Here is a 13,070-nt window from a genome sequence, read left to right on the forward strand (position 1 = left end):
CAACCTAAAGGGGTGGGATGGGGTGGGAGGTGGTAGGTTCAAGAGACAGGGGACATATGTATACCTACGGCTGATTCATGTTGATGTAAGACAGAAACCAATCCAACATTTTAAAGCAATTATCCTCCGACTAAAAATAAATAAAGTTTTTAAAATCATGAAAAAAAATAAAGAACATGATCAGATAATGCACCATAAAAAATAGAAATAGAAATGGTCAGTAAATAATTGAAGAAATTCATTCTAATTTTTTGTCCATTAGATTCACAAAAGAATGAGCACATTAATGGTATCTGTCATTACCAAAGGATCTTCTCACATGGCAGAGTGGTAAAGAATCCACTTGCCAATGCTGGAGATACAAGAGGTGAGGGTTCGATCCCTGGCTCAGGAGGATCCCTTGGAGTAGGAAATGGCTATCCACTCCGGTGTTCTTGCCTGAAAAATTCCTTGGAAAAAGGAGCCTGGAGGGCTACAGTCCATGGAGTCTCAACGAGTCAGACATGACTGAGCACACAACACACACACACACACACACACATCATTACCAAGAGTGCAGGGAAACAAATACCTTTACACCTTTACACACCTCTGATGAATATACCAATTGACACAAATTCTGGATCTAAATTATTCTTTAAGAATTGAATCCCTGTTGGCCCAATAGCATCATTTCTAGAAATTCATCTCCAGGAACACATCACAAAGAAATCAACTTATGTGGTCTTAAAGATGTGTATGTGCATGTGTGTGTAGGTGTCATAGACACGATATCTCTTATAATCAACATGCGATTGAATAATTAAGGTTGACCATCCATTCTATGAATTATTATGCAGCAGGAAAAAAAATCAGGTATATGTACACTCATAATGAAAGATCTGCAAGAGATATTGTTTAGGGAAAAGGAAGCGGCAGAAAAATATATATCATGTGATGCCATTTATATAAAAGTAATAATAAATAGTACTTTGAATTTGTATACACACATAAGATGGTACATAAATGACAAATTATGACACCACCACATATTAAAATGTAATATATCAATACTATAATATGTAAGTATATGATAAAAATGTGAGACTATACAGATCAAGTGTTAATAATAGCTATTTCTTGGAAGAGGAATTGATTTTAAGAGGGTGAAGAAAAGGAATATTTACTTCTTTTCAACTTGCTTCTTCGTTTGCAATTTCTACAAAAGATCATTAATCTGTTTACTTGTACAATTTAAACAAAATGAAACCGGCTTTGTCTCTAGATGGATGGAGGAAATTTGAGGAGAAATGGTATGCAGGAGAGAAAGGAAGACAGACAGGTAAGAACTAGTCACCAGCACAAGAGCCTTTGTATTTTCCTTCCCAACCGTGGGACCACAGTATAGAAACCACACTCTGGAAAAAATCAAAACCTCAAACAAAATATTAAGTTACAAACTGATCTGATTCTGGTGGCCAATTCAGGATGAGCAGCCTAAGAGAGGAGTTAGGAGCAATAGAAAAGCCTAATCAGATTTCCTGGTTGGAATGTCAACCCCCAGCAGAGGTATTTCCCAGAGGCTTTGAAAATCCTTTTACTTCCCATGGTGATTTCTCCTTTAAATGACCAAGTTATTGGTTCCCAGCAGGGCCGTGCCATCAATCAGTGATTACCATTTTATGAGACAATTTAGGGCTCAGAAACAAAATGCAATTGGACTATTGCTTAGTATAATATTAAATTCTACAGATAAATTTATTGTTTAATCATCATTGGAAAGCACAGTACTGCAGTTTTCCAAAAAAAACAATTGAAGTCTCAGGTCATTATTGGAGGAAGTTATTTAGATCTAAATTGCTTTGATTTGAAAATCCTCTAATTAGCAATTCATAGGCATAAATATGGTTCAATCAAAGACTTTTTGAAAAAAGAATGCTTTCTTTCATTTTCCCCATTCCCTAAATTAACCCTAGTCCTATAAAATATACAGAAGAATTTTATGACAATAAAGCCAAAGATTAACCTGGTAGCTGAAAACCTGTTGTTTATTGTGAAGACATACAGGCTAAGATTATTATGCATTTATCGAAGTGAAATGGATTTAGACTAATGTGAAAGACAGCATGACAAGCTTTATTACACCATAATGATTTAAAAGTCAAAGCAAAAATAGGATGATAAAATTGCCTTTAAAGAGACCAGGCAGTCTTAACATTGATGATAGCTATATGCAATTAATTCTGACTCTAAGAACATTTTTTTCCACTTGCTTCTAAAGGTATACCACCTTTCAGGGAATTCTATAATGATAAAATATCTGTTATTTCCTTCATACTTAGCTCTGATAAAGATTTACTTCCTTAACTAAGATTTATTAAGGACCTACTATGTGTATGGTGGGCTTCCCTCATGGTTCAGTGGTAAAGAATCCACCTGCAAATGCAGGAGACAGATTCGATCCCTGGGTCAGGAAGATGCCCTGGAGAAGAAAATGGCAACCCCACCAGTATTGTTGCCTGGGAAATCCCATGGACAGAGGAGACTGGCAGGCTATAGTATACAGGGTCACAGAGTCAGACACGACTTAGCGACTAAATAAACAACCACAATACACATCAACAAAAAAAATTCAAAGAAATGAATTCAGCAAATAATCTTTGCCTTTAAGCACTCAAAATCTAGTGAAAGACACAATATACATATACAATCTTCAAGTATACTTGTCAGATTGTGTGAAATTCAATAATAGGAGTTAGAGCTAAAAGACGTTAGGAAATAGAACAACTAAATAAGACTAAGGCATCAGAAGAGTTTTCATTCTGAGTTTCTTTGTGACTTGATATTCACAGTAATATGTCTTCACTTTAAACTGTCAACAAATAACCACTGAACAAATGCTGCGAGGTGCAAAGCACTATGACTGATGCCAACACACAAGCTGAAAAGATACGACCCAGCTTAAGACAGCAAACTAACAACTTCAGTACAACAAGACACATGCTCTAAGAAGGGACACAGGTGTGTGGGAGTGCAGAGAAACAAACACCTAGGTCTCCATGAAAGACTCCAAAAAAGTCTGAAACTTCACGGATAAATAGGCTTTTGCCAGTCGAGCATGGAGGAGAGGGACCTGAAGACAGAGAGCAGGCATGCAGCAGAATCATGATGCAGCATGGTGGGAACAAAGCGTGATATGGCTGCAACACCGAATGAACAGAAGAGAAAAGCAGGAAGTGAGCTGGGCCTGGTCTGGGGATGAGTTTTATAGAAAAGCTTAAGAATTTTAGTGCTGACATTTAGAATGAGGGTAAGAGAAGCTGTTGAAGAATTTTTCTTACAAACCACTGAATTAGCAGGATGGAGGCCAGATTGAAATGAGACCCATCTGCAAGAAGAAAGACATGTTAGGAAAAATTTGCCATGGTTTGGGTGAGATAATTCAAAAGAAGATGAGATTTTGGATTAGAGCTGTGGCAGCTGAGAGAGAGGTGAAGTTGATGAATATATTTGATGGCAGAATCAACTGGAATTGGTAGTTCAGTGGTGAAGGAGATTTACAGTCTGATACATAATATACTAAAATAAGCAAGTTTGGCAGGACTTATGTATCAGTTCAGTTCAGTCGCTCAGTCATGTCCAACTCTTTGTGACCCCATGGGCTGCAGCATGCCAGGCCTCCCTGTCCATCATCAACACCCAGATCTTGCTCAAACTCATGTCCATTGAGTCGGTGATGCCACCCAACTATGTCATCTTATGTCATTCCCTTCTCCTCTTGCCTTCAATCTTTCCCAGCATCAGGGTCTTTTCAAATGAGTCAGCTTCTCGCATCAGGTGTCCAAAATATTGGAGCTTCAGCTTCAGCATCAGCCCTTCCAATGAATAGTCAAGACTGATTTCCTTAATGACAGACTGGTTGGATCTCCTTGCAGTCCAAGGGACTCTCAAGCATCTTCTCTAACACCACGGTTCAAAAACGCCCTCAGCTTTCTTTATAGTTCAACTCTTACATCCATACATGACTACTGGAAAAACCATGGCTTTGACTAGACGGACCTTTGTTGTCAAAGTAATGTCTCTGCTTTTTAATATGCTGTCTAGATTGGTCATATCTTTTCTTCCAAGGAGCAAGCACCTTTTAATTTCATGGCAGCTTTCACCATCTGCAGTGATTTTGGAGCCCCCCAAAATAAAATCTCTCACTGTTTCCATTGTTTCCCTTTATTCATAAGGTGAGGCTAAGGAGTTGAGGTGAATTTCTATTATATTCTATTCAATTTTCACAAATATGTGTATCACTTCCGAATAAAGTTAAAAGTCCGAGTCACTGAAAAACTCTCAAGGGCTGTCCCCAATAAGTGTATAGCCTATCCGTGTTCTCACAATCAGGTTTCTTGAAATCTATCACGTGTTTACTGGATCTATGTCAGGCATTATGTAAAACAGAAGTTTTACAGGGGAACAAATGACTAGATTATTAGAGATAAGAAATTTACCTGGGAGATATGAGTAGTAAATAATGTGGTCAAGGTATAACCCGGACTATCTGATTCTGGTACAATGTTTTTTCCACCCTATATAGAATATGTATCAATGTCATCAAATAGAATGGACAGACATATTTAACTGAAATTTCTTAATGTAATATCCTGCAGATTAACTTTGATTTTTAACTTATGAGACTCTTCAATAGCAAAGCAACACTGGTTGATTGTGTCTATTCCATATTTTTTAATTTGAATGTAATTGCTTTGCAGTGTTGTGTTAGTTTCTGCTGTACACGAATGTGAATCAGCTATATACATATATACACATGTCCTTTCCCTCTTGAGTCTCCCTCCCACCCTTCCATCCCACCCTTCTAGGTCATCACAGAGGACATATGTGTTTTACACCAGCTTCCCACTGCACGCATGCTGTCTCTTCAGTCGTGTCCAACTCTGTGCGACACTATAGACTGCAGCCGGCCAGGCTCCTCTCTCTATGGGATTCTCCAGGCAAGAATACTGGAGTGGGTTGCAGTACCCTCCTCAGTGGGATCTTCCTGACCCTGCATTGGCAGGTGGGTTCTTTACCAGGAGCACCAACTAGCTATCTATTTCACACATGGTAGTGCATGTACGTCAATGCCACTCTCCATTCTTCCCATCCTCTCCGACCCCCACTGTGTCCACAAGTCCATTTCCTACATCTGTGATCCTATTCATCCATATCTTATCAAAGTAACATTTATCATTCCCATTTCTGTTTTTTTTTTATTGGGTTAATGAATACTTTGGAAACTTTTAAAACAACCCATCGAAAGCTCATTAATAAGGATTTAATTTATGAGCACATGGTTTGAAAAAAATTTTTAATGAAATAACTCATCCAGTTGCCCAGGACGATCCTAAATTATCATCAATATCTTTTTTTAAAATATAGATTTCCAAACCATAGTAGTAAGTCACTATATTTTAAAAATCTATACCATCTCTAAGAGGAATTTCAAACCAAAGATAGATTTGGGTAGGAAGTGGGGAGGCAGAACTAAATAAACTGAATGTACACTGTTACTTACTTTATCTCTGGAGAAGCTGAAAAGTTGTTTTCTTGCAGCAAAGAACTGGACAGCTATCACACTGGCTGAGTGACCCCAAAGGACACCAACTGGCTTAGAGACAACATAGGGGTTCCAAAGGCAAACTTTATTGTCAATGCCAGCAGTTGCTAATCAGAATTAGAAAGAAAAAAAAAATGTTTTTAGTAATAGGAATACCCCACAACACTTTCTTTTTGAAATGAGTATATCACATACTATATCACCATAGGCTGATAAAAGCCTTCTCAGCATTAACACACCTTTGTTTTGAAGGAAGGAAAATTCTATCATTGTGCAACAGTCCAGGCTAATAGGGCATGAGTTCTAACACTGGAAGTAGTTGAAATGGAAGGTGTAGGGGAGATGGGTCTGCACGGGGTAAAAGGACAACAGTTTCCTAAAAAGGTGCCAGCAGCCCAAGCAGGAGGACAGAAAGTTCTTCCTCCCGGTCCCAGTGTTTCCCTCTCCAGCCTGCACAGCCTAGGAATGCAGATCACATTAAAGTTATCCCAGGAGTAAGAGAGAACTAAAACAATATTTAAAGTTTCCAAATTAATGAAAAACTATAAGGAAATCAATTATTTTTCACTGTCATGTAAATAATCAAGAATTTGTAAGCAAATGAGCAGCAGAAATATATGTTTGACTTGCTCTATTGAAAGAATAAGGCTTTTAAAAAAATACAAATTAATTATATTCAGGGCGTGCATCAGAAACTGGGAGCACGGTGCCTGTGCTTCTTCAGTTCTGAGGAAATTCAGCGGAGCCCTCTCTGCTGTTCCCATTTTTAGGGCTAACTGAAGAGCTGAATCTATTCGCATTTATGGAGTTGCCATAAATGTCAGACCCCTATTTGGATTAATAGCCCAGGGTTACAGAAATAAGAGGAACTGAATGTACTTTTGTTTCAAGTCTTTACTCCATAGTAGGAAATTAGTAAGTGATAAATTTTACCCTGAGTATTACTGCATACAGTAACATGTAATTCCAGCAGTGGGCCAGGTATATGTTAGAGATCAATACAAAGGGGCTGAAATAATAATGAACCAAGGCACTGGTTGATATTTGAGTCCTTTTAAGCCCAATTCACTAACTCGTCCAGCTTTCTGTAATAAATCTACAATCCTCCTTGAAAGTTTGCTGTTCGCCTATCTCTGACTTCAAAGTCAGTCTCTTTTATCATGAATGGCAGCTATGATTGTTGGGAATTTTAGAGATTCAGCCCCTTAGCTGATATCAATACTCTTTATATAAATGACAGCTTTTGAAAGAGGGTCAATAAGACCCATTCTGTAGGCCATGTGTATTCATTCTCTGTAACTACCCTATCAATGTTTAGAATAACACCTCACTTTTCATATTTGAACTAATATCATATAAATCAAATTATCAGCTTTCAAAATGCCTAAAATTTATTTAAATAGACAACACCTGAAAATCTTTATTGCTTATTTCCTCAGCTAAAATTTACATATAAAAAAGAGCTCTCCTCTAAATGTCCTTCAACAGAGGAGTGGATAAAGATGTGGCACATATATACATTGGAATATTTCTCAGCCATAAAAGGAATGAAATTGTGCCTTTTGCAGAGATGTGGATGGACCTAGAGGCTATCATACAGAGTAGAGTAAGTCAAAAAGAAAAAATGTATATTGTGTATATTAACACATATGTGGACTCTAGAAAAATGGTATGGATGAACCCATTTGCAAAGTACAAATAGAGACACAGATGTAGAGAACAAATGTATGGACAGCAAGTGGGGAAGGGGAGTGTGGAATGAACTGGGAGGTTGGGAATGACATATATACACTAGTTTGTGTAAGATAGATAGCTGAGAACCTACTGCATAGCAGAGAGAACTTGACTCAATGCTCTGTGGTGACCTAAATGGGAAGGAAATCCAAAGAAGAGGGGATATATCTATATGTTATAGATAATTCATTTTGCTATACAGCAGAAACTAACACAATATTGTAAAGCAAATGTACTCCAATAAAAATTTACTTAAAGAAAATTCCTTTAGTATGCTAAAGGGCAAGTTTGAAAATTTTCAAAAAGCATCAGAAGTTATATTCTGAAAGGTGATTAGAAAATGTTCTACATTTTACATTTCTCTAGTGAGTGTATGTGTGTGTGTGTGTGTACATGAACAAAGAAAATGATGTATTTGGGTAGAGTGAGTGAGTGATAGTCACTCGGCCATGTCCAACTGCTTGTAACCCCATACAGTGTGGCCTGCCAGGCTCCTCTGTCCATGGGATTCTCCAGGCAAGAATACTGGAGGGGGTTGCCATTTCTTTCTCCATTGTTTGGGTTGAGCATTTGGTTATGCTAAGAAGATGGCAGAAGGCAGATACTGCACAAATAGTCTTCTTTCTCTATGTCATTTTACATTCCCCACCAATGCTGAGCAAAAGGCTCATTAAAGAATTGGAGCACTTTCTCATATTTTCACCCCAATGTAGTTCATATATGCTGCACATCTTAATGCATCATTATCAGACATTCTCAGGTAATAAAATGTGAGCTACTCAAGCTGGTCTCTCTGGCAATAAAAGCAACAAGGTGAAGAGGCCCCATGCATGCAAATATGCATAGCAAACTATTCAGGAGTCTCTCATAGTTATCGTGATTTATTTTACATACCAATTAAATTGAGCTGAGAGTGGTAATCAAAACCATGAATGCCCTGGGCAATGTTGAAGGATGTCATTTTAAGATGCTTTTTAGATTTCTCTCTCCAGGCCAGTACCACGGTATTTGTATTGCTGGTTGTACTGGAAATAATAGCATCTAAAGATGCATTGTAAGTAACTGAGCAAAGAAAAAAGAAAAAAAAAAATCTTTAGTTGATTTCTCACAAGACACAGGGAGAACAGTATTATTTTAATACATGAGGTTAAAAATTAAACTCATATTATGATGATACAACCTGATACTTAGAAAACACCTCACTAACCGCTTCTCCCACCAAAAAACTTAGAGTAAAAACTTACCAAAAAATCTGCAATCAGACTTTTCTTCCACCTCAAGGATAGCTTAAAAAATTTTAATTAGAACACATGACAGGAAACAATATGAATCAATAATTACATGGGATTCTGGAGATATAAGTAACTGGCTAAAATGCTGGGTTCTTCTTCCTGGGTCTAAAGTAGGCGAACAGGAGTTGAGCAAACATCTGCTACTCTCAAGGTCCAGCTCATGCCCAAACCATTGGTTTACTTATGTTTTGACTGGTCTAGAATGTTTGAGAGTGGGGTGGCCAGGACTTGAAGCTCTGCCAAGATTCACAGCTAGAAATCTAAGTCGATTGGCAGTTTTCCTGTTCTTGATGATCTAGTAATAGGAGTATGAGAGGACCATGCGTGTTTAGTCACGTCCGACTCTGCGACCCCACAGACTGCAACCCGCCAGGCTTCACTGCCCATGGGATTGTCCAGGCAAGGATACACTAGATGAGCAGCAAAACCCCACAAGCAAGAAGAATGATTCTGTTGTCTTTTGTCAGAAAGACCTGTGAGTTCCTATAGACTCACAGGCTCCAAAAGACACAGCTGCTCTGCCACAAACTTCTCACCACTATTCCCTCCATGGTTAGATGACAGTTTTCTTTCACATTTGGCTGAGACAATATATTTGTGCCCCAAGGTGAAAGATTTCCAATTTGATCTCAAACCCAAATTTCTGCCTCACACCAAGAGGGATGTTGTAACTCCGTACAACTTAAGACAAGTTGTTTTAATAGAACGGCTCTTGAAAATGTTTCTGATCTGTTTATTATCCAGCATCAAGAGCTAACACTCTTGTAATACAATTCTCAGGGATCACTAGAATTCTTGCACTTCTTATTAAACTAATCCTTGACTGCACTGTTCCTCACTATCTTGTCAAGAGTGTTTGCATAGAAAACACCTTAGAATATGAGACATGGCAGTCTCATATTTGCCTCTTTTTCTGCAGCAAACGATAGACAAATTTACTACCAAAAATAACTCTGGAGCCAAAGACAGCATGCATCCTGCCCACTGCAGAAGATTCAGATTCTATAAGCTCAGGGTTCTTTTCCTATAACATAACCCACTGTGCAGGCATTCATCTGCAACTCTCTGCTTTGCCTCTGTGAGACCTGAGTGTCAAGGGGAACTGACATGAATATGCTGATACTTATGGGGGTTGCTGTGCTGTGAATAATGAAGTCCTTTTTTCTGCAACACAGGAGTCTTATGTCCTCTCTCATTTTAAGATTATTTTAAAAGTTCTTTCTCCGCGTGAGAGCCACAGTATTTGTATTGTTGGCTGTGCTGGAAATGGCAAGCTAACTTACTAGTAACTAACTTGGAAACAGTCCTACTATTTTGGTTGGAAGAATTTAATTTGCTTTATATAAATGTATGTATACATATATGCATACATATATATGAATATATATATATTTCCAAATTAGTAAAGGCAAGTATTCTGAGAGGCAGAACTGTAGCTCAATACACTTAATAATACACTTATTATACATTATACACTTAATACAATACGCTTAATAAACTAAAAGGGAAGAGCTAACTTAGACACAACTTAGCAACTAAAACAACTGCAATTGACATGTGAATAGCTTAATTTAACATATTTCATAGCTATTTCACTATGAAATATATGTCTTAACATGGTTGTGCTTTGTGTGTGCTAAGTTGCTTCAGTCGTGTTCGACTCTTTGAGACCCTGTGGAATGTAGCCTGACAGGCTCCTCTGTCCATGGGATTCTCCAGGTAAGAATCCTGGAGGGGGTTGCCACGCCCTCCTCCAAGGCATCTTCCCAACCCAGGGATCCAACCCAGGTCTCTCACATTGCATTTCTTTACAGTCTGAGCAGTAACAAAACACATGGGTGGGAAACAAAAGGTAAACTCCAGAATTCAGGACTGAAAGAGGACTTATCTACTTCTTTATTTTACAGACTGAAAAATAGACACCTGTGCAGATTCAAGTATTTGGCAAAAGTCAACAACTGATTGTTGTCAAACTCTGGACTGGAGCCCAAGCATTTAGCCTCTAAGTTTGGTTTAATGTTATATAGCATACTATATTAAAGATCCAGGCTCAGGACAACTAGCATTTGGCAGAGTCAGAGTACAAATTCAGACCTGACCTCTTGACCACTGGAACAGGGCTTCTCATATTGTAATAAGCAAAACAGTCACCTAGAAACTGGTGTTAAAACGCAGATATTCATTCAGAAAATCTAAGATGCTGCATTTCTAACAATCCCCAGTTGTGGCTGGTGATGCTCTTTGGTGATGATCACACTTTGAGTAGCAAGACACTAGAATACATTACTTGGAGAAGGTAATGGCACCCCACTCCAGTACTCTTGCCTGGAGAATCCCAGGGACAGGAGAGCCTGGTGGGCTGTCATCTATGGGGTCGCACAGAGTCGGACATGACTGAAGCAACTTAGCAGCAGCAGCAGCAGAATACATTACTAAGAGCAAGGCTCTCCTTCTATACTCTAGAGAATTAAACCATTCCCTGGTGGCTCAGACAGTAAAGAATTCACCTGCAGTGCAGGAGACCCAGGTTCAATCCCTAGGTTGGAAAGATCCCCTGGAGAAGGGAATGTCTATACACTCCAGTATTCCTGCCTGGAGAATCCCGTGGACAGATGAGCCTGGCAGGCTACGATCCATAAGGTTGCAAAGAGTTGGACACAACTGAGCAACTAACACTTTCATTTTCTCAAAATTTGGGAGATCAAATGCTCCTTTGGCAATCTGATGAAAGCTGTAGACCCTCTCCATCAAAAAGATGTGCACACACAAAAGTTTGTATAAAATATCAGGATTTGAGGAACCTCCCCAACCTCCCCACCTCTATTCATGAAGCCCAACAATAATAGATCTGAAGAAATCAAATGAGAAATCTCTAGCAACAAGGTAATTTGGGATTGCAAAACTTTCACCTGCTTTCTCAAATGATTCTTAAAGTTCCTATTACTAATGATGCATATGCTTTGTGTTAATCAATGCCCATGTAAGTATCTCTTGGCAGGAAATAGCTCTTTGCAGGAAGCCACTCTCTGCAGGAGGCCCCTTTTGTCTTGTCACTTTAGAAAAGCTATATTGTAATTAACCTTTAAACCAGGCTTTCCCATGCTCTACTCATCTCCTGGTCAAGCACACCTTCCAAATCCTTTGATCACACAGTGCCTTGTCTAATCTGTTGATTCTTTTCTTAGATCAAAGAAATAGAAATGAAGGGTAAGTAATTAACAGCGAAGTAGATCTTTTCCCCAGCTTCCCCTTCCGTAATCCCTCAAGCTACCTATGGGAACGAGACAGCATCTAAAGAAAGATCACAAGGAGTTCACGAGTCTGCACGCAGTGGGAGATAGTGATGAATCTAACCCCCTACCTCAATGATTAAATGAGATTATGTCTCCTTTTTCCCTTTAAAAGCTTTCAAGGCCAAGCAGAATCTTTGGAGTTGGTTCTGGAACACAAGTCTACCTTCTACCCCAGGATGCAGGCTTCCTGAATAAGGCACTTCCTTTCTTGCCAGCACTTGTCTCTCAAGCATTGACTTTCAATTGGTGAGCAGCCGAACCTGAGTTTGGGCTTGTCTTTTTAGTTTCTACTTCTTAAAGTAAATGAGTTTAGCTGAGTTTTGATGCCAAGTTTCTACTAGTCAATGCCAATCAGAACACAATTTCTAAGGAAAAAAGAAGGGGCTCTGATAATGCAAAGGAGACTTTTAGAAAGGAGCTCCAGGCAGAAGAATAATTCACCATACAGTGTGCTGTGAAATGTGAAACACAAAAGGACTGCTAAGGGCCAAAATGGTCTACTTCTCCACTCAGCCCAGAATTCACCTGGACTGTTGTTTCTTGCTCATCCCCCATCATGTAATCTCCCTCAATCTATGGATTACTTAAAAGTATTATTAGAGTAATGTTTTTAAATCCCTTCCACTACCAGGTATCAAACCATGCCTTGATGTGGGTAGATATCCCAAATTTACTGATGAGGAAATAGTCCAAAAGCCATATCACCCTAGGTCATGTGGCTAATTGAGGATAGAGATGAGACTGAGTGCCATCTGACTGGCTGTGAGCTTTTCATTTGTACTACTGCACCTTTCTTTTCCACAAAATTTAAAGATGTTTGCTCCTTGGAAGAAAAGCTATGACCAACCTAGATGGTATATTAAAAAGCTGAGACATCACTTTACTGACACAGGTCTGTATAGTTAAAGCTATGGTTTTTCCAGTAGTCATGTATGGATGTGAGAGTTGGACTATAAAGAAAGCTGAGCACTGAAGAACTGATGCTTCTGAACTTTGGTTTTGGAGAAGACTCTTGAGAGTCCCTTGGACAGCAAGGAGATCAAGCCAGTCAATCCTAAAGGAAATCAGTCCTGAATATTCACTGGAAGGACTGGTGCTGAAGCTGAAACTCCAATACTTTGGCCACCTGAAGTGAAGAGCTGTCTCATTGGAAAAGACCCTGATTGT

General features: G+C 38.8%; 1 protein-coding gene across 4 annotated transcripts in view; it reads right to left on the bottom strand.

Moving 5' to 3' along the window:
- The window catches only part of WDR49 (WD repeat domain 49), a 167,279-nt gene that overhangs the window by 101,630 nt on the left and 52,579 nt on the right, over positions 1-13,070 (bottom strand). For all 4 annotated transcript variants that reach the window (XM_086318126.1, XM_086318105.1, XM_086318115.1 and 1 more), the window contains 2 exons: positions 8,213-8,380; positions 5,543-5,691 (listed from right to left, as the gene is read on the bottom strand). In XM_086318126.1, coding sequence (XP_086174252.1) covers positions 5,543-5,691; positions 8,213-8,380 — 317 coding nt within the window. The remainder of the gene's footprint in view (positions 1-5,542; positions 5,692-8,212; positions 8,381-13,070) is intronic.

Source organism: Bos grunniens, chromosome 1 (assembly GCF_055505025.1).
Source record: "Bos grunniens cultivar Pamir isolate PY7600 chromosome 1, Bosgru_T2T1.0, whole genome shotgun sequence".
NCBI lineage: Eukaryota > Metazoa > Chordata > Mammalia > Artiodactyla > Bovidae > Bos > Bos grunniens.